The following is a 27,448-nucleotide window of genomic DNA, read 5'->3' as shown; positions in this document are numbered from 1 at the left end:
ATTAAAATAAAATGCTGAATAAGAAGTTTATTCTGTGGAGATTATTTGAACTGTGAAACACAGGATTTAATCGAGCAAGTACACAAATAAGTATAAATGTATAAGTTCTTGAAAACTGCCTGAAGATGAGAGAGGAGGCTGTGAAGTGTTATCTTTTGGAAAGACAGACGTGATGCACACATCGACTAGCAACAGCTATGATTACCTGAACAAGGCCAGTAAATCATGAACATGGTAATAATTCTATCATGGATGATAAGGTTCTCTCAAGCCACACTTCTGGCTGAGAAGTGATTTTTGTTTTTTTAAAGTTGGTGATGTGAACTAAAATTAAGATTTATAGTATGTGTTGACTTATTCTCATAATGAAAAGACAGGTAGTCTTTAACACCATAGGTTACTTAAGATGTTTTAAAAATGAGTTGTCCCATGCAAAATATTTAAATTAGCCATAAATGAACCTTTTCTCTCTGTCATAATTCTTGAATTTATATTTAAAAAGCTCTGAAACTCCTAGAAAGCAAGAAGAAAAATAATGTTTGTGTCCATTTAACCTCAGTCCTTTTGCAATTTGGAACAGAGCACTTGTGTCTTCTCGGTTTTTCTTCTGGCTCTTAGAACTTACTCCCTTCATCAGGACTACAATGCATGAGAAAGACAGTACAAGAAGGGCCTGTGACTTCTGCAGACAACACGCAGCTAGCTTTACCAGTTAATAAGCCTCGCCTCCAGGATGCTTTAATTTAGGAAACAAGCATTTGTTTGTCACTGACATTTTCAAAAGGGACCTGAAATAAAATGTATGTATTCACAAAAACTTGCCACAATAATTTAGATCCAAAAATATTTCTTTTTCATTGTGTTTGATATTTTCTTGATAAAAAGATATCACTTGGGCACTTAAAACTTGATACAAAAAATAAAAAAAGAAAAGAAAAAGTGATTTGACAAAGCTGAGTATCCGGTCAAGAAATAGTGGAGCTGACCATGTTTAGTGTCCTTTGAACTTATAACTAACTACCCAGTCAATTACATGTCATTGTATTGTCACGTTACTAAACTTCAAGATTGAAAGAGTGATTATCAGGAAGTTGGTTTTGAAGCCAAAAGGTCAAGGTCTTTTGTAATTACTTCCCTTTAGATTTCTGTTCCTCCCAGTGCAGTGGGATTGGAGAGGGTCAAGAATGTGCGTGTGTTCTGCCTTTAATGTAGAATCAACAGAAAAGGGCATTATAAGTACTGAAAGATATTAGCAAAGCAGCAGGAAATTGCTTCAAGAACTATGACCTTGTACCCAAAACCAAGCCTAATCACGTCTAATCACATCCTGACACATTTCAAGATAGGGATTTAGACATTACCTCATTTTAAATACTTAAGGCATTAATAGCATTAATACTTATATGTTAAGGCTTTTGCCTTCATAACTATAACTGTGAAAATGTATTTTGGGAATTTATAACTTCATGTATCAAAATGTATCTGTAAACATTATTCATAGATTGTTTTATTCTTGTATGTCATCTTTTCAAATGTTGGCCCTAACCCTTTATATTCTTTACTTTAATGCATGTTCTGCCATAAAATGACAGAGAGAGAAAAAATAGTTTAGAATTCAGTTCTTTAAATTCTTGTAACATACTTAGCAGAAGCTTTTTTTAAAATATGCAGTCTGAATTATCTGACAATGCACCCTTATGTAACTAACCAATAATAAGGTGATAGGAATCAGAAACCTTTCTCATTCACTAAGCATTGCATTCAAAAGAGTGCTATTGTTGTAGTTTAGCGTAGTTCTTATAGACATTTATTTGCCATCTGTTTTTTGAATTTTTAGTTTCTATCTGAACGTGCATGCATACAGAAAATGTGTCAGAAAGGAAAGCATTTGTTATGTGACCTTAATTGACACAAAAGAGTAAATAGTAAAATAACTGAAAATATGTGACAACACAATTTACATTACTGTTTTCCTTTTGAGTGCTTCATCGGGGAATGACAGACGCTGCCCTCAGTTGATGCATACCTACCTGTCACTCAAATGTCAATCTCAGAGATGGGGAGAGCTTTAGGAATGTAGCTGTTATGAGTTGTCACCCATACTGGGGTGGGATTTTTTGAGATGCACATAGTGTTTACATTCTCTTTGTTTCTGTAAGTATCACTTACATAACCTCTTGTTAGAATCCGTAATGAACACACATTTCTACCATGTTGGACTTTGATGTTTGTTTTTTCTATCCTGGTGAATAAATGGAGGTGTTGCATCAACCCAGAAAAAAAAAAAAAAATCCATCCTATAAAGCATGCATTTGCATGTGAGTGTGTGTGTGCGCATGTGCGTGTGTGTGTTTATGTGTGTATACAATTGTGAGGGGAGGGCAGAAACAATCATTAGGTGTCTTTCTTGATATAAATAGATGTTATTTATTTACTTACCTGCCTAGACATGTTCTCTTAATGAACCCAGAGCTTGCCCTATTTAGCTAGTTTAGCCAGCTGGCTTTCACCTGGACTTGTCTGTTGCCAGTTTCAAATTGGTTGGGTGAGCCTCCATGATGCCCATGGGTTTTTGTTTGTTTGTTTTGTGTCTGTGTGTGTGTGTGTGTTTGTGTGTGATCTGAACTCCAGTCCTCATGCTTGAGAAATCTGCCCAGCTCGGCATAATTAAAAGCTTTTTTGTACAATATACTATTTTTAATTCTTTGAGTATTTCATGCATATGTACAGTAAATTTTGTTCATAGCTACTTCTATTTTTCCCTCTAGATAATACCTTGAGGGTCTCTAAGCAACCTTCAGAAACATCCAGTTTTATGGATTTGTTTGTTTGTTTGTTTGACAAATCCTGTGTCTGGTCAGCATGTCCCTTATCTCCTTGGGTGTGTCAATTATTTCCCTGGGTGTGTGATCATCTACTGGAAAATGAACATTCTAGCACTGGCTAGTCCTTAAAGAAAGGACACTCTTTCCTCCAAAACTCAAATGCCTACACATCCAGTTCCTCACCTAGAGTGGGGACTAGTGCTTCAATATTAACTGATTTGGATTTGTGCAAGCAAACTAGGTCGCCATGACTTCATAATCTAATCCAGGATTCTGTTTTTGTTTTCATTTGTTTGTTTTTGTTTTTGTTGTTTTGTTTTGATTTTTTTGTTTGTTTTTTGAGATAGGATTTCTCTGTATTGCTTTGGAGCCTGTCCTGGACTAGCTCTGTAGTCCATGCTAGCCTTGAACTCACAGAAATCTGCCTGCCTCTGCCTCTCGCACAAAGGCCTGTGCCATGGACTAAAGAGTCTGGCTTATTTTCATTCTTGTAGGAAAAATGCACCCTAATGAAACTGAATGTATAAGAATATTAGCAAAATTGTGTGGGTAGAAGAGTTATTTATGAACTTGTGCCTTCTACTTGAAGGATGCCTACAATGTTTGATGACCAGAATAGTCAAGACACACAATGACTACATTATTTTATGACTACAACCTCTTCATAGAGGTTGGCATGTTATAATAAATGAACATATATCATCTACTTGAGAAAAAGAAAAAATCTGATAAAACTGGCATTCCTTGGGTAACTGTTACAGTAAATAAAGCAGGTACACGTGTCTTCTTTAATATAAATGGGCTATTATATGGAATGTTTTCCCTACTGTTCAAGAGATTTGATCAAACAACTGTTCACCCTAGGCATGGCAAAGAAATCTTTCCACCTAGATTTAGCTGATAAATTTCATTGTAACAACATGGGTTACTCCAAAGCAGTTCAATCACTAAAGCCCAGCCAAAGCATTGTAAAGATTCAGAAACCAGAAACCCGATCGTTACATGGTGTGACTCCAAAGAATCTTCCTTCCCCAGCAATTATTTACTGCTATATAAACTTCATAATCACAGGAATCTTGTTATCCCCCATACTCTCTACAAGATAATGTTTCAATTAAGAGGAAATAGCTCTATCACAGAAGAGAGGTTAGGTTGGTAATTAGATGCAAATGGACTATTCTAAGTGTTTTACAAGCCTCAATTATAAAGTATTTTCCTTTTCTTTTTTTTTTTTAGTTGAAAATAGATATTTATCTCATACAATAGTTCCCAACCAGTTTCCCCTCCCTCCATTTCTCCTAACTCTCTCCAATCTCCCCTCCCCTCTAGACCCAACCCCCGCGATTTGTACATATTACATATATACATATATAAAGCACATACATACTAGAGAATGGGAAATAAATCCAACCACAATTCAAGGACTTTCTACCTCCTCCAGCTATGAAATACTTTGGAGATCAGTGGTATAGTACTTGCAGACATATTCCTTCTACAGTAAAGGATAAGTTACTACACCTGGTCCCTCCCACCACCAAGAAAGAAGCACACTAGTTAGTAGGCACATTTGGATTCTAGAGGCAGCACATTCTTTACTTGGGTGTGTGTTTTTGGTCCATATAGCAAGTGACACAGAAAGCTACTATCTTCATGTGGGGCTGGAATAGAAGTCTCTTTAGCAGGTGGCAAGCTGCTGTGCAGAAGGCACGGCCACTTGTACCATATGAACTAGGAGGTCCTATGATACTAGAGGGGTCAGTGGCAGATAGGGATGCCGGTTCGAGCCCTTGGCAGGACCCTAGAGTTGACATACAGAAGAGAATTTTGGGATTTTGGAGCAAAGCTCTACCATCATCTCCAGACATCTCTTTCCTTTTTGAAAGATATCTCTTGCCCTGATATTGGACCTTAGTGTAAACTGAACATTTGACAATAGGCCCCCAAGTTACCATATGCACTGAACTGCCTATATTGAGCTGGGTGTTCTAGGACCCACCAAGTCATGAAGTAGAATATGCACCACCACAATTATTATCAAATGGAAGTGACCAAATGGGCCCTGAGCTGGTGCCTAAGTCACCAGCAAGTTACATGAAGGAATTACCCAAATGTCTATGGTTTCCACTCCTGTAATAATGCTGTCTGCTGTAAAGCTCACACCTAGAGCCTCAGCAGGTTTTCCCTATGATCACATGAATAAAGAAGAGAAGACTAGGGCCTGGCTTATTGATGGTTCTGAACTTCACACAGGAACCACCCAGAAGTGGATAACTGCAGCATTACAACACCTTTCTCTTTTTTTTCTTTTCTTATTTTACATATAGACCCCAGTTCCTTCCCTCTCTCCCTCCCTCATTTTTCCCTCCCTCCCTCCTTCCCTCTCATTCCCTCCTCACCACCATCCCATCCCACCCCCCCCACTCCACGGGGAGGGTGATACCTTCCAGGAGGAGTCAGCAAAATCTGTCAAGTCATTTGGAGTAGGGACTAGGCCCTCCCTCCGGTCTCTAGGTTAAGGGAGTATTCCTCCATGGGGAATGTGCTCCCAAAGTCCTTTCATGCACAGGCATACATCCTGGTTCCAATGTCAGAGGATTAATAGAAATGGTTAATATTTAAGACAGAGTTAGCTGATAAACTAGTAACTGGCCAACAGCATTTATATCTAATACAGTGTCTCAGTGTGTTATTTGGGGCTGGCGCGGCCCTGGGACCAGGCCGGCAGGGAAAAACTACTCATAGCAGGAGCCCAAACCACACAGAGAGATACTCCCTCAGCCTAGACATACACATGGGGAAGGGCCTGGACCCTGCTACAAATGATATGACAGACTTTGAAGATTCCCCATGGAAGGCCTCACCCTCCTTGGGGAACAGAAAGGTGATGGAATGGGGACTGGTGAGGGAAACAGGGAAGGAGGGGAGGGTGAAGAACTGGGATTGACATGTAAATCAATCTTGTTTCAATAAATTTTAAATTTAAATTAAAAAATTATAAAAAACATCTGGGGAAGAAGTATGTGAATAAATTTCTCCAATTAGACAAAGGATGGGAAGACACTGTGTCCCATGTAAATGTTCATCAAATGGTGACTTCAGCTAAGGAGCAGGTCACTAATTAAGTAGATAGGATGCCCCATTCTGGAGACAGTCAGTTTCTTTCCCCAGGCATTTTTGTCGTTGCCCAGTAGGCCTATAAACAAAGTTGTCATTATAGCAGAGATCAACAACATATGCATCCACTGCACAAGGCTGACCTGGCTATAGCTGCCATTGAGCTCCATATTTGCCAACAGCAAAGACCAACCCTGAGCCTCAGATGTAGCACTGTCCCCTGGGAAAACCAGCTAGCAACCTGGTGGCAGGTGACTATATTGGACTCTTTCCTCTATGGAAAGGATAACTCCTTGTCCTTACTGGAGTAGATAGCTATTCTGGTTATGGATTTGCCTTTTCCTACATGCAATTCAGCACCATCATTAGACTTACAGAACACCTTAGCCACTGTCATGATATTCCACACAGTATTGCTTCTGACCATGGAATATCACTTCACAGCCGGAGAAGTACAACAGTAGACCCAAGGTCAGGGAATCTACTGGTCTAATCACGTTCCCACCATCCTGAAGCAGCTGGCCTGACTGAAAAAGAAATGGCCTTTTGAAGACATAGTTACACCTCCAATTAGATGGCAGCAAACTGGAGAGTTAGGGCAAACTTTTCCAGAAGGCAAGACATGCTACAAGTCAACATCCAATATATGGTAGTTTTCCCCAAAGCCAGGATCCATGGATCCAGCAGTCAAGTGCCAGAAAAGGGAATAGTTCCATTCACTGTTACTCTAGTGACTCACTAAGGAAATTTTTGGCTTTCTGTTCTCTTGACCCTAAATTCTGCTGCCCTAGTTTTGGTTCCAAAGAGGAGAGTTCTCTTTGCAAGAGTCACAACAAACCTTCCATTGAACTAGAAGCTTCGATTTACCTCTGATCATTTTATGCTTCCAATGCCCCTAAAACCAACTGATTAAGAAAGTAATAATAGTTTTAGGAAGGTAATTGATTCAGATTACCATAACCATGGGAAAATTGGGTTGCTACAAATGATTATGTCCAGAGGGCAGGTGATCCTTCAGGAAACCTCTTGGGGTTACTTTGTCCTGTGATTAGAGTCAATGAGAAACTAAAACAGATGAATCCAGACAGGATGACAAAGGGTACAGATATTACAGGAATGAAGGTATGAGTCACTCCTCCAGTAAGAGAGCCAAGTCCTGCTGAGGTACTTGCAGAGAGGGTAGAGGAAATGCAGAATGGGTAGTAGAGAAAGGTAACTATCCATACCATCTAATGCCATGTGACCAGTTGTAGAAATGAGAATTATAACTCACATCAGTGCTTCTCTTGAGATTTGTTAAGAACAGATTTGTACAGATAATTGTGTCTACTTTCAATTTCTCTATCATGTGTTATAAAATCAATTAAGAGAATATTAAAAGTATTCCCAATGGAAGATTACAACTTATTTCTAATTTATAATGCATTTGTGATTGTATAAAGAATCTTAATTATGATCTGGTTAAATATATAATGCAACTGTGATTATATGTGACATAGTTATGTCCAGGCATATTATTGTGACCTGGTTATTATTTACATTTGGAAATTAATAATGGCATAAGGACATATGAGTGTGTCAAGTTGGCAACAGGCAGACATTGGATGAGTTTTCTTGGATGTCAGGATGTCAGCATGACTATATTCAGAATGAACTATAAGCCAGAAATGGAGGGCACACCTGTGAGAATTCTGTTTGGTTTGAAGGTGGTGGCACCACTTCCAGTCCAGACATTTGAAGTAGGAAGACACACCTCTGATTTGTATCTTCAGGTAGGAAGACACACCTTTAGTCTAGATCTTGAAGCTGGAAGACACACCTTTAATCTGGGTCACACCTGCTGGTGGAATCCTAAATAAAGACATGGAAGAAGGATTTTTTTCTTTTCTTCTTTGTTTTGGCCTGCTTGCCTTTACCTTGCCAATATATGCATTCTTTCATGAGCATTGGGGCCTACTTCTTTGGCATTCCATCAGATACAGAAGACCAGCTGAGACAGCCAGCACTATGAGTCTGAGCAGTTATTAGATTCTTGAACTTTCTATTCAAAGCTAGTCATTGTTAGATTAGTTAGACTGAGGCTTATATCTCATTCCAATAGACTCCATGTATGTGTGTATGTTCATTGCATGACTTTTATGACTCTAAATAACCCTGACTAATATAGGTTAAGAACATGCTTGCTTATGAAAGAACAAACTTTAATGGCCTAAGGATCTAGAGCATTACTATAGATTGTGAGATACTCTAAATTATATCAAGTAAATTATATCAAGTAAAAGTTTGATGAAGATTTATGATTCTCTGAGCACTCAGGAGGCAGAGACAGGCTGGTCTTTGTTAGTTTGAGGCCAGCCTAGTCTACAGAGCTAGTTCCAGGACAGGCTCCAAAGCCACAGAGAAACCCTATCTCTAAAAAACAAACAAACAAACAAAGATTTTATGATACAAATACAAGCTGATGATTCATACATACACACAACACTCCATATAGGCTATAAGAAACACAGAAGAAACATCAATGAACACTGACAAGTGAAAGAAACCAATCATGAAATTCATCTTATTGAATGGTTTCAACAGCTATTCAGACAGTGAAAGGTAAAAGGTTACTAGTGAATGATTAATAGACAAACACGTAAGAATTTTTACCTATTTTTATTTAAATTAGAAACAACCTTATTTTATATATCCTTTTGTTGTTGCTGCTGTTTTGTTTTAGTTTTTTGAGACAGGATTTCTCTGTGGCTTTGGAGGCTGTCCTGGAATAAGTTTTTGTAGACAAGGCTGGCCTTGAACACAGAGATCCTTCTGCCTACTTATTTTATGTATCAATCCCAGTTCTTATTCCCTCCCATTCTCTCATGCCCTGCACCAACCCCCATCCTATTCCTCTTCTGCTCCAAGGAAAGGGTGAAGCCTCCTATGGGGGATCATCAAAGTCTGTCACATCATTTAGGGCAGGGCCTAGGCCTCCTCTGTGTGTCTAGGCTGAGAGAATATTCCTCTATGGGGAAAGGGCTCCCAATGTCCATTCATACTCTAGGTATAAATGTTGTTCCATTACCAGGGGCTCCATTGACTTCCCAGGGCTCCTAAATGACACTCATGTGCAGGAGACCTGGTTCTGTCCTATGAGGGTTTCCAAGCTGTCAGTCTGGTGTTTATGAGCTCCTCTTTGCTCAGATCAGCTGTTTCTGTAGGTTTCTCCAGCATGACCTTGACCCCTTTGCTCAAATCCTCCCTCTCTAAAGCTGAAATCCAGGAACCCGTAGGATTTTTAAGCAAGAGAAACTATAGCACATAAAGCCATAATTTTGAAAACATTAAGCAAAATCCATATATATATATGTGTGTGTGTGTGTGTGTGTGTGTGTATAAGTATATACATATAATGCATATATATGTATATGATTACTTCTGCAAACTATGTACTATGTATTTCATTTGAATACAGTTGTTATACAGTAATTGGTTACAATAAATATCCTTTCTTATTTATTACTGTGGAAAAGGTTGTATATTATATGAGAGAAAGTTATACTATTTGATCAGTTTTGGTATGAAGCTGCAAACTACATTCAAAATAGCATCTACTTAAATTGGAAAAAAAAATCAACATCTTATGAAGCACTGTTCCAGGCTTTAAATGGGACACTGGCTGAGATAATGACAATTGTGGAAAACTGTATGTGTGGAGAAAGAAGCATGTGTGTGTGGAGGCCTGAAATCCACACACAAAGGCTTTCTTCACTCATCCTCCAACACCATGTCCTGGGGTGGTCTTTGCTGACCCTGAAGATCATTTATCTGCTTTAGGCTAACTGGCCAGTGAGATCTGCGGATCAGCTGTGTCTGTACAATGCCACTCCAAGGTATTTCTTTATTGTTGTTGTGTTAGTTTTAGAGAACTAAACTCTGATTGTCGTGCTTGCTTAGCAGGTAGTTTACTCACTCACTGAGTCAAGTCCTTGACCATGGTCTTTATTTTAACTCATAGAAAAATCCCAGATAGTGAGACCAACAACTAACTTATGCATGGAGCCCACATCTAATACCTGTTGGAAACAGAAGCAAACACTCATACCTAAACACTGAGTCGAACTAGAATCCAGATGCAGACAGAGAGGACAAGACTAGGTTGCAGAAACACATACAGACAGCTTACCTGAACAAGGAGGAGCTACCTGGTCTCCACACTGATAGCTGGGAATCCAGCATGGGACTAACTCAGGTCCCCCTGAATATGGGTCTCAGCCAGAAGGACTGAGGACCTCAGACAGTGGAGCCAGAATGAATTCCTGGTGCACAAAAGGACTTTGCGAACACATCCCCCATGGAGGGATAAATCTCTTAACCTAGAGACAGGAGAGAAGCCCTAGTCCCTACTTCAAATGACTTGACAGATTTACATGACCCCACCTGGATGGCATTGCCCTACATGTAGAATTGGGGTGGGGGGATGTTAGGGAAGGGTGGTCAGGGTGCATGTGAGGGGGCAGAGAGGGTAAAATGGAGGGAGGGAGAGGGAACTGGGATCGACATGTAAGATAATAAATTAAATTAAAAAATTAAATTAAAAAAGAAAAATCCATGGGAATAGGACATAAATAGGTTTAAAATGAAATATGGAACTGTAGACCTCGTGTGTACTAAAACAGTTGAATTGTATGCTGTCTTTTACATTGACTTGACATTTTTTATTTAAATTTGAAACAAGCTTGACTTGACATTTTCACTTAAATCAACATCATGACAACTGCATGCATTGTGATTTCTTTGATATTATTTGTCATAAATGTTCATTCTTTTTCACGTTTTTAAAGCAGTCTTTTTATTTCACATATTAATCCCTCCTCCCCTCCCTCCCTTCCGCCATCTTCTCCGACTTCCTACTACTCACCCCTCATCCACTCACTCCTCAGAGGGTTGACGTTTCTCACAGGGAGTCAAAAGTGTGTCAAATCACACTGAAGACAGGACCAAAGCCTTGACCCTAGGCTCATTAAGCTATTCCTTGCTCCAAAAATCCAGTTCATGTATTAGGAATAAATCCTAGTCTTACTGCTAGTGACCTCATAAACAATCACCCACATTCAGAGGACTGAGTTCAGTCCTAAGCAGGTTCTCCAGCTGTCAGTCAAGAGTCAGTGGGATCCCTCTAGGTCAGGTCAGCTGTTTATGTAGGTTTCCCCTCCATGGTCTTGACCCCTTTGTTCATATTATCACCCTCCCTCTCTTCTACTGGATTCCGAGAGCTTTGCCCAGTGCTTAGCTGTGGATCTACGCATCTGACTCCATCAGCAACTAGATGAAGGCTCTATGATGGCATTTAAGTCATCAGTCTCATTACAGGGGAAGGACATTTAAGGTAGCTTCTCCATTATTGCTAAGATTCTTAGTTAGAGTCATCTTGTGGATTCCAGGGAATTTCCCTTGTTCTAGGTTTATCATTAACCCTATAATGGCTCCTTCTATTAAAACACCACTTTCCTTCCTCTCCTTCTCTGTCCTTCCAGCAAGTCAAGCATCCTGTTCCCTCATGTTCTTCTCTTCCACCCCTCCTCCCCAGTCTATAGTCTACAACCTCAGAGAAGCTAGTTAACAAGGAGGATCCTAAAAGAGACATACATGGACCCCTTGGGAAGGAGAAATAGTCAAGATCTCCTGAGTAAATTGGAGCATGTTAGGGGGTGGATGAAGAGGGGGAAATTTCATTCTTAAAAATAGTTTTTGAAAAAGAAATACATATTGATGAATAACAAACCATTTCAGAACTTGCAGGAAAGATGCCACAATTGTTTTCCTCTCTGCTTCAGTAACACGTTTTCAATTACATTATTAATCTTTTACAAACATCGTCTATAATGGAATAATACATAATTTTGAATGGTGTAGAACTACGCAAGCCATTGTTAATATTGGTTAGAGATAAGATTGTTCTTCTTTTCCTCCACAACTTTTATTATTATTATTATTATTATTATTATTATTATTTTCTTATTTGATATATCTATCCCAGTTTTCTCTCCCTTCCTCCCTCTCTTGCTCCCTCCCATGCCCCCTGACTACCTCCCATCCCATCCCCCCACCATTCCACAGGGAAGGTGATGCCTTCCAGGAATGGGTCAACAAAATCTGTCAAGTCATTTGGAGTAGGGACTAGGCCCCCCCTCCTGCCTCTAGGTTAAGGGAGTATACCTCCATGAGGAATGTGCTCCCAAAGTCTTTTTGTGTACCAGGAATACATCTCGGTGTATACTAAATACAGTAACAAACTATCAAGATTGCATTTCTGAGGTTCCAGTGTCTCTTAAAATACTCTCATAAATACCATATAAAGACCACAGGTGGGCTGACAAGCACCAATGCTCTAAGAATCCAACAAAGGAAATGGGTCAACCCCAGAAGCAAACCATGACTCTCACTCTGCATTCCTTTCTCTTACCAGCCATGTTGCCTATGGCAGTGGTTTTTCAACCTGTAGTTCAGGATATATTTGAGTTGCACATCAGATATCCTGCATATCAGATATTTTTATTACAATTAATAATTGTGGCAACAATACAGTTATGAAATAACAATGAAAATAATGTTATAGTTGAGATCTCCACAACATATGGAAGTGTATGAAAGGGATAGAGCATTAGGAAGGTTGGGAGGGATTGGTCAAAGTCAACTTATTTACTTCCTTACAGCTACCATCAAAGAGTTCCAGATGTGTATGGATTGTGCTATGTTTTACCATCTTTTGTTTGCTGTAGCATAATACATAGCTTTGTTTTTTGAATGCACAGAAAAGGGGCCACATATACCTGGTCAGTAGATTTTAGTGAATGGAATCATGTAACATTTCTACCACTCTGATTTCCCAAGAATCAGTAATGTGCTGCACTTTAATGTGAACTTGCTTCTTTTATTATATGGTTCTATATAAACCTATGATTGATAGAAATTAACATGGACTTCTGTTTATTTGGCTTCCTTAGAATATCAAGAAAAATATGCAAAACTAATTAGCCCATGTGAGCACTAATGGTGATTTTCTTGCCATTAGTAAAGTCCATTGCAATAAAATAATTACAAGAACATTATTGTTTTGTATATTCTTTCTTAATGAAGTGATATTTAATTTCCCAGAGATTTTTACATATGATAATCATTTAAAATTTATCAAGCCTTAGATAATTTCTCTTGGCTAAAAAAAAAAATAGAAAAGGAAATGAAGAGCAAAATATTATGCTATGAGGTCAGGATCCTGCTTTCCATGTTTTAAAATTTAAAACAAAAGTACTCTATTTTAAATGTGTCAAATTTTTAAAAAATCAAGTTAGTAATACAGCAGGGTGTGCTTGCATTTTGTTGTTTCTTCATTCACTAATCTGCTTAAAGACATTTAGTAACAGAAGAGTATTTGTCTATTTCATTACGCTTTCAAAGCAACTAGAAAAGGAGTTCACATCTAGCTGTCTTCCCTGTTATAAACCTGTAAGAATGTCCCTGTACACAATAAACATAAATACAAAATTCAGAAAGTAATTGCACCCAGAAGGCTGAAAAATGCTGTTGTTTCCATAAATGGTTAGTCATTGAACAGAAATAATTTAATGTTATAATTATTATAAACAATAATTAGGTACTATATTTGAGTCATATCTTCAGAAGAACCCGAGAATATATCTTGTTAGAATAGTTAGAAATAAACAGAAGATAATGAATTCTGTGTTTTTGATCATTTGTCTATTCCTAGATTATCAGGTGACTTTTTTATTTGTCTCCCAGGGACAAGGCTATCTGGTTGAAGTAGAACTCTCTTGAAAATTTTGTGGATATTTTCTGGAAGAAAAATAATACATGACTAAATTGCCAGGAGATTTTTTGTTTCCTCCTCTTTCAGAGTGAATTTGATTATTCATCTGATAGTAATCATAGAATACTCAATTTAATTATAAGTATATTAAGACTATAATGCCATCTATGTACAGCTCCAAATAAGTATTGTATTGAAATTTTATATTATCTCATCATGTATATATTTGGGAGATGAATTGATACCACATATACATATATGTGGTATCACACACACACACACAGACACACAGACACACACACACACACAGACACACACACACACATCTTAATTAATAGGTATCAATGTATAGGTTGAGAGAAAGTCCTGTATTTATATATGAAGGCATAAGCCATTACTTCAAAAGTGTCACATTAATGAAAACAGGGTTTATATATGTCACACATTCAATCCTGCTTCAAATCCTGAGCCTTTGGAATTAGTTGGCCAAGGCATAAAGGCAGCTTAAGGCAGCTTACATGATGCTTCAGTTTACTTAACATGACATCAGAGAAAGAGGATTTCTCCCTGCCAGGAGGTTGTTGTAAGAAGGCAACATCATTAATGTAATTCTTTCTTTTAAATCCAGTCCCATGATGGAGATCCACGGAAATATGCAAGAAGACACAGGGTTAAATTTACAAGGAAGGAATTAAATGTCATTTACAGAGAAATGTGACTTTTCATATAAATCTTAATCTAGCTTTTGTATAATGTATTAAGATAGAATTAAAAATGTTGATGTGCAATGATAATATACCTGACAGTACACTACAGAAATTTATTTTCTGTACATGCCTCAATATATATGGTGATTAAAATGAAAACAGAATGACTTCTGATTTAAACAAATAGTTAACTTCATAAAATCAAGTGCTTTTGGGTGAACAACTTACATGGTAAAGATGGAACCAGTAAAATAAGAGTGTGACCCCTGGGTCACTCTATTAGTTCCAGAGACCAAATTGACTTCTTAAACAAGTAATGCAACAGTTTTCATTTTCTTTAACAAGACTAAGAGGATATAATAAAAGTAATCAAAAAATTGAAAAATTATCACAGATTATAAAGCATCATTGGAAATATTAATCAATGATCAATAATTAGTAACAAAATAAAACACAAATAAATATTCATTGTGAAAGACATTTTAAGTACTTAAAATATTGTACCCTTTGGAAGCTATAATGATTTCCATGTCCATTAAAAGTATGGGAACCTGTTTACTGTATTTAATCTTTGTGATGTCTTTGAGGCTTATATTTACATGATTTCATAAATAACTTTGTTTTTTTAGATTATAAGTTGAGAAATTAATACTATTAACATCACCAGTGTCGAAATGTTACTATACTGAAAAGGGAAGTATATTCTCAAACGCATGTTTTTCTTCATGCATGCATAATCTTGCACACCTGGAGCCACTCCCAAGGTTTCCAAGGCATGGAAAATTTTTACATCTTGTTAATACATCCATGAATATGATTGGGATAAAATATTGGCAGAACAGACTATGGTTACTGCTCATTGGATTCCTTACTTGTGAGAAGGAGTAGACTTAGGGAGGGCTGAGGGGATTAGGATGTGGAAGGAGTCGAGAGGGGGTGGGAGGGAAAAATATGGATGGAATATAAAATAAACAACAAAACCAGAAAAAATATTGGCAGAAACTCAACTGAGTAGGAGAAATATGATAACATATTTACTGTTCTGATAAAGAAGCTTTGTCCTTTTATTCAATGTGTAATGGATAAACTCACTGCTTGGAGAAATTGTTGATTATCATGCAATTTAACTAGAAGTGTTACTCTGAAACAAAAATGAAAGTTTACTGGACTTTCAAATTTTGGGAAATTAATGAAGAGATGGTGATTTACAATGAGCTTTTAAAGTATTAAATCCATTCCTGTACAAAACAATCTACAATTCAAATCTAGTGAATGTGATTGCATGTAAGACTCAGATCTAGTTTTAAACCTGTGAGGCTGGGCACAGAACTCACAGAATTGACAGTAGGAAAAAAATGTGAGTAGCAAAAGATGGGATTCCTAGTGGAACTTCCAGACATTGCTCATTTATATTGTTAAATGAATGGACAAAGTACTTCCTTATACAAAATAGTTTCTCTCTCTAAACAAGAGCCTGGGATTGCAATGTGTTAAAAAATACAGAACTCAAGAACTCAGTTACATTAATGGATCCTTTGTCCTAATGCAAGATAAGACGAGAAAACTATGAATAGAAATAAATAAGTAAACTTTTATTTTAAGTTTGGTTAGGTGTCATTCATATGGTATTCTCTCTCTCTCTCTCTCTCTCTCTCCCCCTCTCCCTCTCTCTGTCTCTTTCTCTGTTGGACAAAGCACTTATATGCACACACAAACTGAACCCTCCTTTTACACAATCAGACCATATATTTAGGTTAGAATCATGACCTGATTGAATCACAGCTCAGAGTAAATATTGAAACACATTTGAAAATAGTTTTCATTTTAGTTTTATTGTAGTGAGCAGTAATTTCAATTTTCTTAAAAAGGCACCCAAGAATAATTATTTTGTGAACCAAAAATATACAAAACTGTACAGAATAAATAGTTCATAGAAATCTAGTGATACCTTATTGTAAATAAAGCTACAGTGTCCCTCTCCTGAGGCAAATCAGAACACTTACCTGTAGAAGTGCCTTTTGCTACTAAACTATTGCCTCTATCAGTGTATATCAATAAAAATAAAATAATCTTTGCTATTCATTTCATATCTTTGAATTACTTTCCACAAAAGACATATTTCTATCATTGTCATCCAGTTGTACAAATGACTAACACTATGAAAAGAAGTAAATTTACTAAGTGCTCTAATCATATATACAGTATAATCTCAGTAGCATTTGAAAAATATTCCAAGAAGAATAGAATGTTTAACACAAATGGCATACCTTAGTTTCACAGCAGCTTTACAGAAAAAACATACACACAAAATGTGTACTGATAACTAACATTTGCTTATTCATCCCACATGAACTATTAGTCATCTGTGTTTCAATTCAGAAAGCTACGATGTGGCATTTGTTTATTCATCCTTTGTTGAAAATTATAAATCATTACAATTTACATTTTTCATTTGCTATTGCCATTTTTAAATTTAATTTCCAGTTCCCTTTGCATTTATGGTGAGAAAATTTAGAGTATTCGACAATGCAAATTTCTGACACATGAATTGGTTATGACTACATCTCTTACATACCCTATATATTTATATATACAGCTATATTCTTAACTGATGAAATCCAAATTTATTCAGTCATGGATAAAGTATTCAAGAAAACTGGAGCTAATTAGATAGTTAACCCTTTAGGCGTTTAAGACGAAGTCTATAAAAAACTTTTAAACATATGGAGCAATACTACTATAATCCTTGTGTCAGTTATATGCAAAGACTTTTTTCTTATTTGGAACAGGCAAAATTGCCTAAAGATAATGCCATGGCTTCCTTCATGATCCCTGAGTTTCACTTTCTTCTCTTATCTCCCATAGGATTCCTGCTGTGCTGAGTTCTGATTGATGACACTCATGTAAGGCACTTGTTCTCAAGGTTTGGACTTAAGACAGAAGCACAGCATTTCTGCAAAAGCCCACAAATAACCCATCTATGTTTGTTGCTCCAAGACTTCTAAATAGTCAGGTTCAGCATGCAAGTTAGCTTTGAGCTCAAAATATTCATTCTTAGTCTGTTCCACCAACACCTTTCTCGGTCGTGAGTACATCAATGTTTCCATTAACTTCAGTTCCTCGTGGGCTCCAGGATAGTTGACTTCCACATCTGGCTGGAGCTGAGCAATGTTTTTTCTTAGGTACTCAGTGATGCCCAGTTGCTGAAGCTCCCTTTCTTTCTCCAAAATGTTCCTATATAATGAGCTTGCATCCTGAAAGGATAAAAAATCTGTTGATTGGTCTGCAGTTTTGTATTTCATATTTGAACCTGTAAGTGGTGAATTATTTTCCCGTTCTAGCAGGCTCCTCTGGAGGTGTTTTGCATCATTTCCTTCTTTATCATTCCTTTCTTCACCTTCCTCCAAATGCTTTGGACCAAAGGTTGGACTTCTGTAGACATGAACCATGGGGCTCACCATATGCTGCTCATAGAGAGAGGCAGAAGGCCTTTCAGTTGTATGATGAGTTGTTTTATGACCATACATGCTGTAATGCAAATGTACAGGACTGTTGTCTCTCATTTGCTCATCTCCTTTTTTCTTTTTATATCTTCTCCTACGGTGGAGCACAAGAACCACAATCCCCGCAGCACAGAATACAATAGTTATGAACACAATCAAAAGTCCTAATATTAGAACTGATAGAGGAACTGCATCAGTGAGAGAACTTAAAATAGTACCAGCTGTAGCTGTTGATGCTGTGGGAGAAGTCACCATAATGTAGCTAGTCTGAGTTGGCAAGGAAGGATTGTTCACTAAACCAGGGCAAAGAAGTTCACTGTTGAGGGCTTTTAATTCCTTTTTGTCAAGATGCCCTGGGGAAGTACAGAGGATATCATCTGTCAGGGTGTTTTTGCCAAGTTTGTGTAACCATTGTTGCAATCCAACCAGGTCACAGGAGCAATCCCAGGGGTTATCTTCAAGGTCAATCTGGATCAGTAAGTCAAGGTCATCTAAGATATTACTTACAGGTAAATGGGTGAATTGGTTTGTTTTAAGATTTACTCTAGTTAGAGGAACACCCAAAAAAATATGTGGTGGTAAAACTTGAAGGAGGTTGTTATTTAAATAAAGAACTTTCAGTTTAGGCATTGGGTTGAAGGTCCCTGGTAGTATTTCTTTTACTGCATTGTATTCGAGATACAAATACTCAAGGCTGTGAAGACCGAGGAACATGCCTTTGTTTAGTTTGGTTAGATGATTACCATTGAGATAGAGCTTCTGTAGTCTTGTTAGATTCATAAATGATCCTTCTTCAAGAACTTCAATGCGATTGTTTCCCAAGTGAAGCATTTCCAACGTGAAGTATTCCATCAGGTCAGTCTTCACTAAGGTATGAATAATATTGCCTGCAAGAATCAGCTTTCTGGGATTTTGTGGAGGAGGTTGTAGATCTGATAAGCTTTCAATATTGCGCTCTTGACAGTGGATTAGAAGTCCTGATGGCGAGAGGACTTTGCAGTTGCAAGGAATAGGACAGTATGGTACTGGAAGCTGAGTGGATGGCTTTGTAAGGTAAGGTATCAAACCTGGTGCTTTGGTAGGTTGTTTTAAAATGGATGTATTCTTGGTTGATATGCGGCTGTCACTTGTTGAAGATGTTATGGCCAGCAAAGATCCTGATGGATCCTCATGTTCTTCATACACGGGTGGAGTAGGACAAATAGATTCCGTTTTCAGTCGACTAAGTATGCTCCCTTTGAAAAGTGGAGGGCTGTTGCACACAACATCACCAATTATGGACTGTGGAGGCATGTTTTCTAACCAGTTTTTTAGCTGCAGTAATTCACAATTACAGGCCCACTTATTATCCTCCAACTGGAGATCCAAGATCCGCCCAATGTGTTCCAAAAAACCAACATAAGGCAGTGTTTGCAACTGATTTCCACGAAGATCTAGATGGGTTAAAGGAACAAATCGAAATATGTTTGGAGGAAGACTCTCGATAGCATTGTCATTTAAAATCAATACTTTCAGCCGATTGAGCTTGCTGAAGGCACTTGGTTCAATAACTGTAATGAAATTATTATCAGCCTGCAAGAATTCCAGGTTCTCCAAACCATGGAAGGTATCCTCTTTAAGAATTTCCAAAGAATTGTGATTGATATGAAGTTGCTTAAGAAGCCCAAGGCCGTTAAATGCACCAGTCTCAATATCTGCAATGTTATTAAATCCAAGGTGTATTGAGAGAGCATTGGCAAGGCCAGAAAAGGCATTGGTGTGAAGAACTGTCAAGCCATTATTTAATAAGCTTAACTGGAAAGGTCGTGATGGTGGCACGCTTATTTGGGATAATTTATCGATGCCCCTTTCTTCACAATTTATTAGCATTATGCCATCTTTCTCTTCACAGTTGCAAAGAGTGTCGCAAGAACCTCTGACTGAGGGCATTGTTGACTGGGACTGTAGAGATAGACAGGTAAGGAGAGCTGAACAAAGGAGGTGAATCCACAGCTTCATGTTGTCCTATGCCTGGATCTAACTCTGCAAAACAACAATTCAATAACAAGGGTTTTTAATGGGCAAAAGCAGGGAGATGTATCTGACAGATTTTCATACACAAAGAAAACTACTGTGCAACTGTGAATAGCTTGCTGCATCTATATATTCTCTTTAGTATTTGATTAATAGTTTATTTAGACAGAGCTGTTTAGTTAACTTTAACTTTTATATTGTTCAAGATTTAGGAAATTACACTTATGATACTAAATTACACTTATGATACTATATTAGCAATTTTGATCTCAACTACTAAAGATACCGCTTTTCATGTATAAGACAATTCCTTCCTGGTTAACTAGATACTTGATCACGTCCAAAATGGAATATGTGAATATACCTTGATAGCTTGTATTATTTTTCTATGCAACAAATAACTATTATTCCACAAACACACACACACACACAAACACACACACACATGGGAGCATGGGAGGGTTAGGGAACTAGGATTGACACATAAATCAACCTTGTTTCAAATTTAAATGAAAAAGGGAAAAATACACACACACACACACACATGTGTGTGTGTATACATATATACATATGAGATGAAATAATGTAGATCACTGGGGATAAAGAAATGCAATATATATATGTATGTATGTATGTATGTATGTATGTGCATGGATGCTTATAGGTAATCTGAACTTAGTTATACAAACATCTCTCTGTTTTAACTTGCTCTGTTTTTTTGCAGAATATATACATACTATTGATAAATCATTTTAAAAGATACAGGAAGATGTATATCTTATTACAGAATAAAACTAAGCATGACAAAAATGACTAAGTTTTGACTATTCTTTTTGAGGCAGTTCATACACACTTCTGAGTGTCAAATGTATGTGCTTAAGAATACCCATATTTCAAAAAAAAGTTACACAATTTATTTTGGATTCCTAGACATGAGATAGATACTTCCTGCTACTTTTTAATTTCATCATGAATAAAATAAAACTTTAAGAAGCAAAAGGAAAACAATCTTTAACACTTGTTTCAATGTACTGTTAAAAAAAAATGCCTCCTGTAAAGGTCTGGCCAGTGGCTTGCACAGGACATACTAAGCAGGCAGTAGGAAACTGAATGCCACCACCCATCACATAATTATGCCTTTAAGAAGGCAAGCATTTTCAAACAATGAGCTCTGAAATAACCTGTGCTCCTTTGCATATGTTTCAGGATATTCCTAGGTTGCCTTAAAATGATAGAATAGGAGAAGAGCTTGTTTCTCAGTTCCCACAAAATTACAGCATAGGTCTCAATCAGTAATTTCAGACAGACTCACTTTGAAATAGCTGCAGTGGCAAACACACATAATACTAAATACATAAAAACTTTTTCCTTTCTTTAAATATATGACCACAAGTAGATGAATGAAATTAAAAGACAAAGACCATATTTCACAACTATTGAACACTACAAAGTGATACATGCTTTCAGTTTTGTAGATAAAAATATGAATACTCACTTTGATTAAAATAAAATTTGCAGTCAGAGAAAATATCCCAGATTTTGTCACAGACTGACCATAGTCAGTGAATCCTAAAAATATATTGTTTCCTTGGAAACTTATGGTTCAAAGTTTCTGGAAGGCAAAAAGGCAACTGAAGGAACTAAGCAATCAAAAGCATTTGCGTGTCAAGGCAAAGTTAGGAGGTTTTACATTTCCACAGGGAGACAGACTGATTTTAAACAATCCCGAGTGCTCAGCTCACAACTAAGAAGCTTGTTTTGAAGCCTACAGCTTGTGCCTTGGCTCACAAAAAGTCTAAGTAATTCATAAATTACTAACAAGGACTTTGATTTATTTCATCAACTGCAGCATCCTTGGAACACAGTAAATATTTTCCAGATGGTTACAGCTTATTTTTATCTTAAAAACAACTTATGCTATTAAAAATATGCATGGAAGGACTGATCATCATTTCAGAAATGTACAGTTTTCAAGAATGAATTTCTAGTTCACATATCTACCATAATCTTAAAATAGCCACAACTCCATGTGGATATTATCAAAGAATGCATATTTCCATGACAGAACCTTATAAAAGTATCGTGCAAAGTTCAAAGCATCGTCTAATATTGGTCCCATACTTGAAATTCGACCGTAGCATTTAATCTTTCTACAGGAAGCACATACTTTTAGTTTCTAATCACAAACCACATGTTTTAAACAAAATAATGGTATATTATGACATCTGCTCATTCCTACCCAGCTGTTGAACTAAATGCCCGTTGCCCAGGAGAACAGGCATTTGCTACAGTGCTGGCTTGGCCACTGAACAAAAATGAAACTGAGTATCCTTTAAGAAAAAAGAGAGAGAGAGAGAGAGAGAGAGAGAGAGAGAGAGAGAGAGAGAGAGAGAGAGAGAGAGAGAGAGAGAGAGAGAGAGACGCATTTCATGATAATGCAAATATCAATATAAGGAGAGGCTGGAGACATTCCTCTTACCTGTTAAGCAGACACTTCCTGGCACTGTCTAGAATGCTCAGTTGGAAGACGTGTCCAAAGTCAATCAGTTCGTTTATTAAAAAAGGAAACACCAAGCACAGTGCACTTACTCCTCAAAGATCGCTTTTCGTCAAGTCCCGAAGCTTCAGAAAGTTAAAACATCTGGTCAAAGACAAAACACTGAGCACTTATTCTCTCTGGAAGTGTTGCAGGCAGAGAACACACTGGAGCATCCTGAAACCGTAGTCCTTCTTCTCCCAATTAATATTCACGGCATACTTCACAGCTATGCTGACTTTGCCTTGCATATAGTTAACCACTGAAAAGCTGCTGATCACGGTAAATAAACAAGATGTTTTGCAGAGCTGGAGGGGGTGCTCACTCTTGCTTTCTTTGGTTGGAGATCCAGACTGCGGCAATGCTCAGTTCCTCCCCTTCTAGTCTTTCTAGTTAGCTCAGTTTGTTATTAGTCAGATTGCCAAGGACTGGGAGGTAGGCGTAAATAGAGAGACTTCTTGGCTTTTGACTCAGCCTTTAAGCCCTTCCCCATCAGAAGTGCTTTACTCTGCCAGTGTCATATAACACAGGAGACAGCTCCACCTTGGGACTGTTCAACTCCTCCTATTTCTGCAAACAGTCTCTCCACTGCTTTGTAAAGAATAGAGAACACATGCATTTTGATGGAAATAATCGCATGTGGCTTTAAATGTTCGATAATGTACTTTATTGTGAAAGGAAGATGAATAATACAGTGTCAGAATATTTTCCTTCACAGCAGTGTACTGTGCTGTACACACACACACACACACACACTCACACACACACACACACACACACACACACACTCACACACACACATTGAAATGACAAGCAGGCTAACTGCAGGACGGTTTCTTCCTGTCATTTTAAGACTGTTGTTGGGAGAAATTGGACACTAATTACATTTTAAAATGCTAACACAAAACGCTTCCCTAAAGAATGTGTTTATTTTTATTTCTCATTCTTTAAAAAATAAATAAAAAGCCTTATGTTTGACTCAAGATTTCAGGCCTCATTATTTCGTTCCCCCGGAGCTAATGCTTTATAATGAAGCTTAAAATTTGGTGCTAATGTTGCATCTCTCTCTCTCTCTCTCTCTCTCTCTCTCTCTCTCTCTCTCTCTTTTTAAATTTTTTTGTTTGTAATTGAAATGCCATTATTTTAAAGGGTTTTAATTAATAAGATTATTGAAGTAGTTTTTAAGCTGCATGTCACACCCCAAAATATGAGATTACATCTCACAAATCAAAATCAATAATACTACATATGTAGTAATTGTAATATTTAGTCAAAAGAAAAAGAAGCTAGTTTTTCTCAATAGTTTAGATTTGGAGATTATTTATTTCTCCAAATCTTAAAACTTTTAAAAAACTTAGTGGGGGGAATCATAGACTTCAGATTCTTTAGTTCTCCAACTGCTGTTTATACGAAACTATTTCAAAACCTTGAAATGTATGATCATTTCATTTATAAAAACAATACATCAGAAACCAATATTTATTTCTGCAAAAATATTCTGTTTAGGTTTACTCTTGCCTAAAGATTCTAAAGACCATATACACACCTTAGGTATGTTTCATTTCAAAAAATTTCATTCAAAAAGTTTGATGATACTTAAATCATCAAGAAAGAAGAATCCATGATTGAATTATTGTTGAAATGATTGACAGCAGGTACACATTCACGTTGTCAAGGAATTTATAACTATCCATTTGTATTATATTCTCTGCTCATTGTGCCTCTAACAAACCAGTAGTATTGTGTGCCAAAAGGGTGGAAAAGGAAATAAAAATGAGGACCAGGAGGATGAAGATGAGATATTGGACTAAAACTCGAGAATAACTGCTTCAGATACACTGGTGTATTAATTAATTCAACCATTTAATAATACAGAAAGGTACCAAAGATTAGAATTGACACAAATCAAAAAATAAAAGACATGAGAAACCCCAACCATCTTCTGAGGACATCATGTTCTCAGTGTATTATTTTATATTTGAAGGAAGCACCACTAGAGAAACACAAGTCAGTTGTCAGAATTTCATCTGGACAAATGGAAGTTTGTGCTCTGTGCCATGACACTCTGGTGCCCAGTGTTAGCCAAATTTATTCATAGGCCTGTTTTCCAGTAGCTGGAATTTAAGTATTATATACTTAATTATTTGGCTATTTATTTCCATTTTAGTACATAAATTGCTGTTTAATTAGCAAAAGCAAGGAAATAAACAGAATGAGGAAGCTTCAGGGTTGAGAGGGTAGCTCAGTGGCAGAACACTTTCCCGTCATGAATGATGCCTTCAATACATCCCCGGCCCTTGTATCAAAACTCACTTATTGTGTAACTTTCAACAAACAAGAATTGCTTGCAGTACAATCTGTAACATTTCAACATAATATAGAACATTGACAACTCATGTCTAAGCATGATCTCAGCTTTAGCTGAACATAAACCTTAGGACAGCCATTGGTTATAGGTAAGGCTTCTGTTCGTAGGCTTCATTAACTGCAATAACCAGCTATTTCATTAGATAGATGCACACTATCAAAATAAATGATGTGAGCATATTAAAAATTAGTAGAAAATAATGGTTCCTTAAACATATTTTTCCCCATCTTTCCCTGCTGTAGAGTACTAAAGTCAAAATCAAATATATATATCAGGAATCACACCTAAAGCATACTGGCCATTAACTCCAGAATTGAAGATGTTCACAATTAATATGATATATATATATATATATATATATATATATGTATATATACACACATATATATATATTTGTGTATATATGTGTTTATATATATACACAACTCATACATACATACATATTATATAATGTTTTAATATGCTGTGTAGCAATACCTTTGATCTCCAGAGTACACATTTCTCATAGACAAACATGAAAAAATTTTATTTAAATGTAGATTTCCATGTAGCTAGAAGAAATGAACTATTTTGATTGGTCCCTTTGGAGAAGTGTGAAGTCAGCTTAGTAATTGTGTATTAAAATTAAAATGGTAAATAGCTGCACACACAACAGCTTTTATGCAGGAAATGGAAGCCATCTTAATTGTCAAAACTCAAAGTTTAGATGGGAGATAAATCTAAGAAAATATGAGCTACTAATGCATGGTTGTGGCATACATATAATGAGATGGCAGAGATAAAACATGGTAAAGAAGTAATAAAGAAAAAAAATTAATACAAGGACCAGGGTGGTGTAATTCAGGTGGTAATTTCCAGTCTTCACAAAGCCATTCTTGGTGTCCCAAAATTGCATAGAGCATAGGAGAGCACTAACCAAAGAACTGTCTATATAAAAGAGACCAGGGACATGTTTGTGGTGGATTGTTTTAATTGTTAATTGGTATATAAAGACTCAAAGTGTAGTGGGCTGTTCCTTAGGCAGACATGAACTGTGTGAGTGGAGAAAAGCTAGATGGCAAGGGGCTACCAACGAAGCAGTGATATATCTGCTCCTCTCTGCTCTTGACTGTGGATGTAATGTGAGGGTCCTGCCTTTCTGTTCCTGAAGTGGCAGACTGTAACATAACATATAAGACAAATAAAACCTTACGCTAACCTAAGCTGATTTTAGTAAAAGTGTTTTATCACACCATCAGGAATATTAGACTATTTCGCAAAGGATTACATGTACGATGTTAGAGGTGAGGCACTTGAATGACGAGTTAAGTCAACTTGATGTGAACTAATGTCATTTAGGAGGTGGGGACCTCAGCTGACGAATCTCTCATCAGACTGGCCAGTGGGAATGTCTGTGGTTCACTTTCTAGTTGATATGGAAGGGCCCAGCCCATTGTGGGTGGTGCCATCCTTGGGTAGATGTCCCTGGGCTGTATAAGAAAGCAGACTGAGCAAGCCTCGAGAAGCAAGTGGGTTAGCTCATAGTCTCTGCATGTTCTGCTTCTAGGATTCTGCTTTAGATTCTGCCCTGACTGGTGTGGATGACAGACTTTAAGCGGAAATAAACCCTTCCCACCTAAAGATGCTTTAGTCCTGGTGTTTTACCACATAGAAAGTTAGCTAAGGCAGGCAGTACAATCATAAGTTTGAGACTATTGTTAGCTATATAATGGGTTCAAGGCCAGTCTGGAATAGATGAGCACATATATCAAAAATAAAATAAAATAGACTCATCCATTTACCACTGGACTAAGTCTATCTGAGACAACTTGTGTACTGACTTTATAATAACATTTAAGTAAAGACCATTGTGAGACTGAGCAGAATTCTGGAATCTGAAATATTGCAGAGTCACACATTTGGTATATATTTTACACAATATGGGGTACAATTAAATACTGTTGATGGAAAAAAAAATTCTTGCTGACACTTTGGAAATGAGAAACTCACAAGTATCTTGTCAATATTTAGTAGAGCTTTTACACTTTGAAGCAAATGTTTAAACATAGACCCTTAAATAAATGTAATTTGAAAGTACTGATGAAGTTGTATTGAGGGCACATATTCAATCCAAATATTCAAAATAGCTTTCATCTTACTTTGTATACTCTATAGCTTACATAAATTCATAATAATGCTACTATAATTAAATACAAATAAGTGAAAATTATTTGGATGCTTATGAAATGATTTTGCATTGCTTTGAAATATTTTTTGACAATTTTATCCAACCCTATATGAGGAGGTATAGGCAGTTGATAGCTGCTGAGCCTAGAGAATCAGTAATGTAACTATTATTCAAAATTCATTCCTTTTTTTTTTTTTTTTTTTTTTTTTTTTTACTATTAGTGTTTGCATGTGTGTGGGCTTGGTACGCGTGCTACAGACTATAGATGACAGTAAAAGTACGATGTTCTGGCATTTGTCCATCACTTACTCCTTTTTAAGAGTTCATTGCATTGAATAAGTAGCACCTGGTGATACTTTGTGCTTTGACAGATAAAGCTTACCTAAAGATCAGAGTAGAGAGCTA

At 36.9% G+C, this 27,448-nt stretch overlaps 1 protein-coding gene across 1 annotated transcript; it reads right to left on the bottom strand.

The window, feature by feature from the left end:
* Positions 1-17,211: 17,211 nt before the first annotated feature.
* Positions 17,212-23,082, bottom strand: Slitrk6 (SLIT and NTRK like family member 6). The gene is made up of 2 exons (XM_051195234.1): positions 22,452-23,082; positions 17,212-19,981 (listed from the first exon to the last, which is right to left on the bottom strand). Exon 2 carries the CDS (start codon positions 19,955-19,957, stop codon positions 17,435-17,437), a length of 2,523 nt encoding a protein of 840 aa, XP_051051191.1. The 5' UTR covers positions 19,958-19,981; positions 22,452-23,082; the 3' UTR covers positions 17,212-17,434.
* Positions 23,083-27,448: the final 4,366 nt, after the last annotated feature.

Source organism: Phodopus roborovskii, unplaced genomic scaffold (genome assembly GCF_943737965.1).
Source record: "Phodopus roborovskii unplaced genomic scaffold, PHOROB, whole genome shotgun sequence".
NCBI classification, from domain to species: Eukaryota; Metazoa; Chordata; class Mammalia; order Rodentia; family Cricetidae; genus Phodopus; species Phodopus roborovskii.
This window is presented reverse-complemented; position numbering and strand designations above follow the sequence as displayed.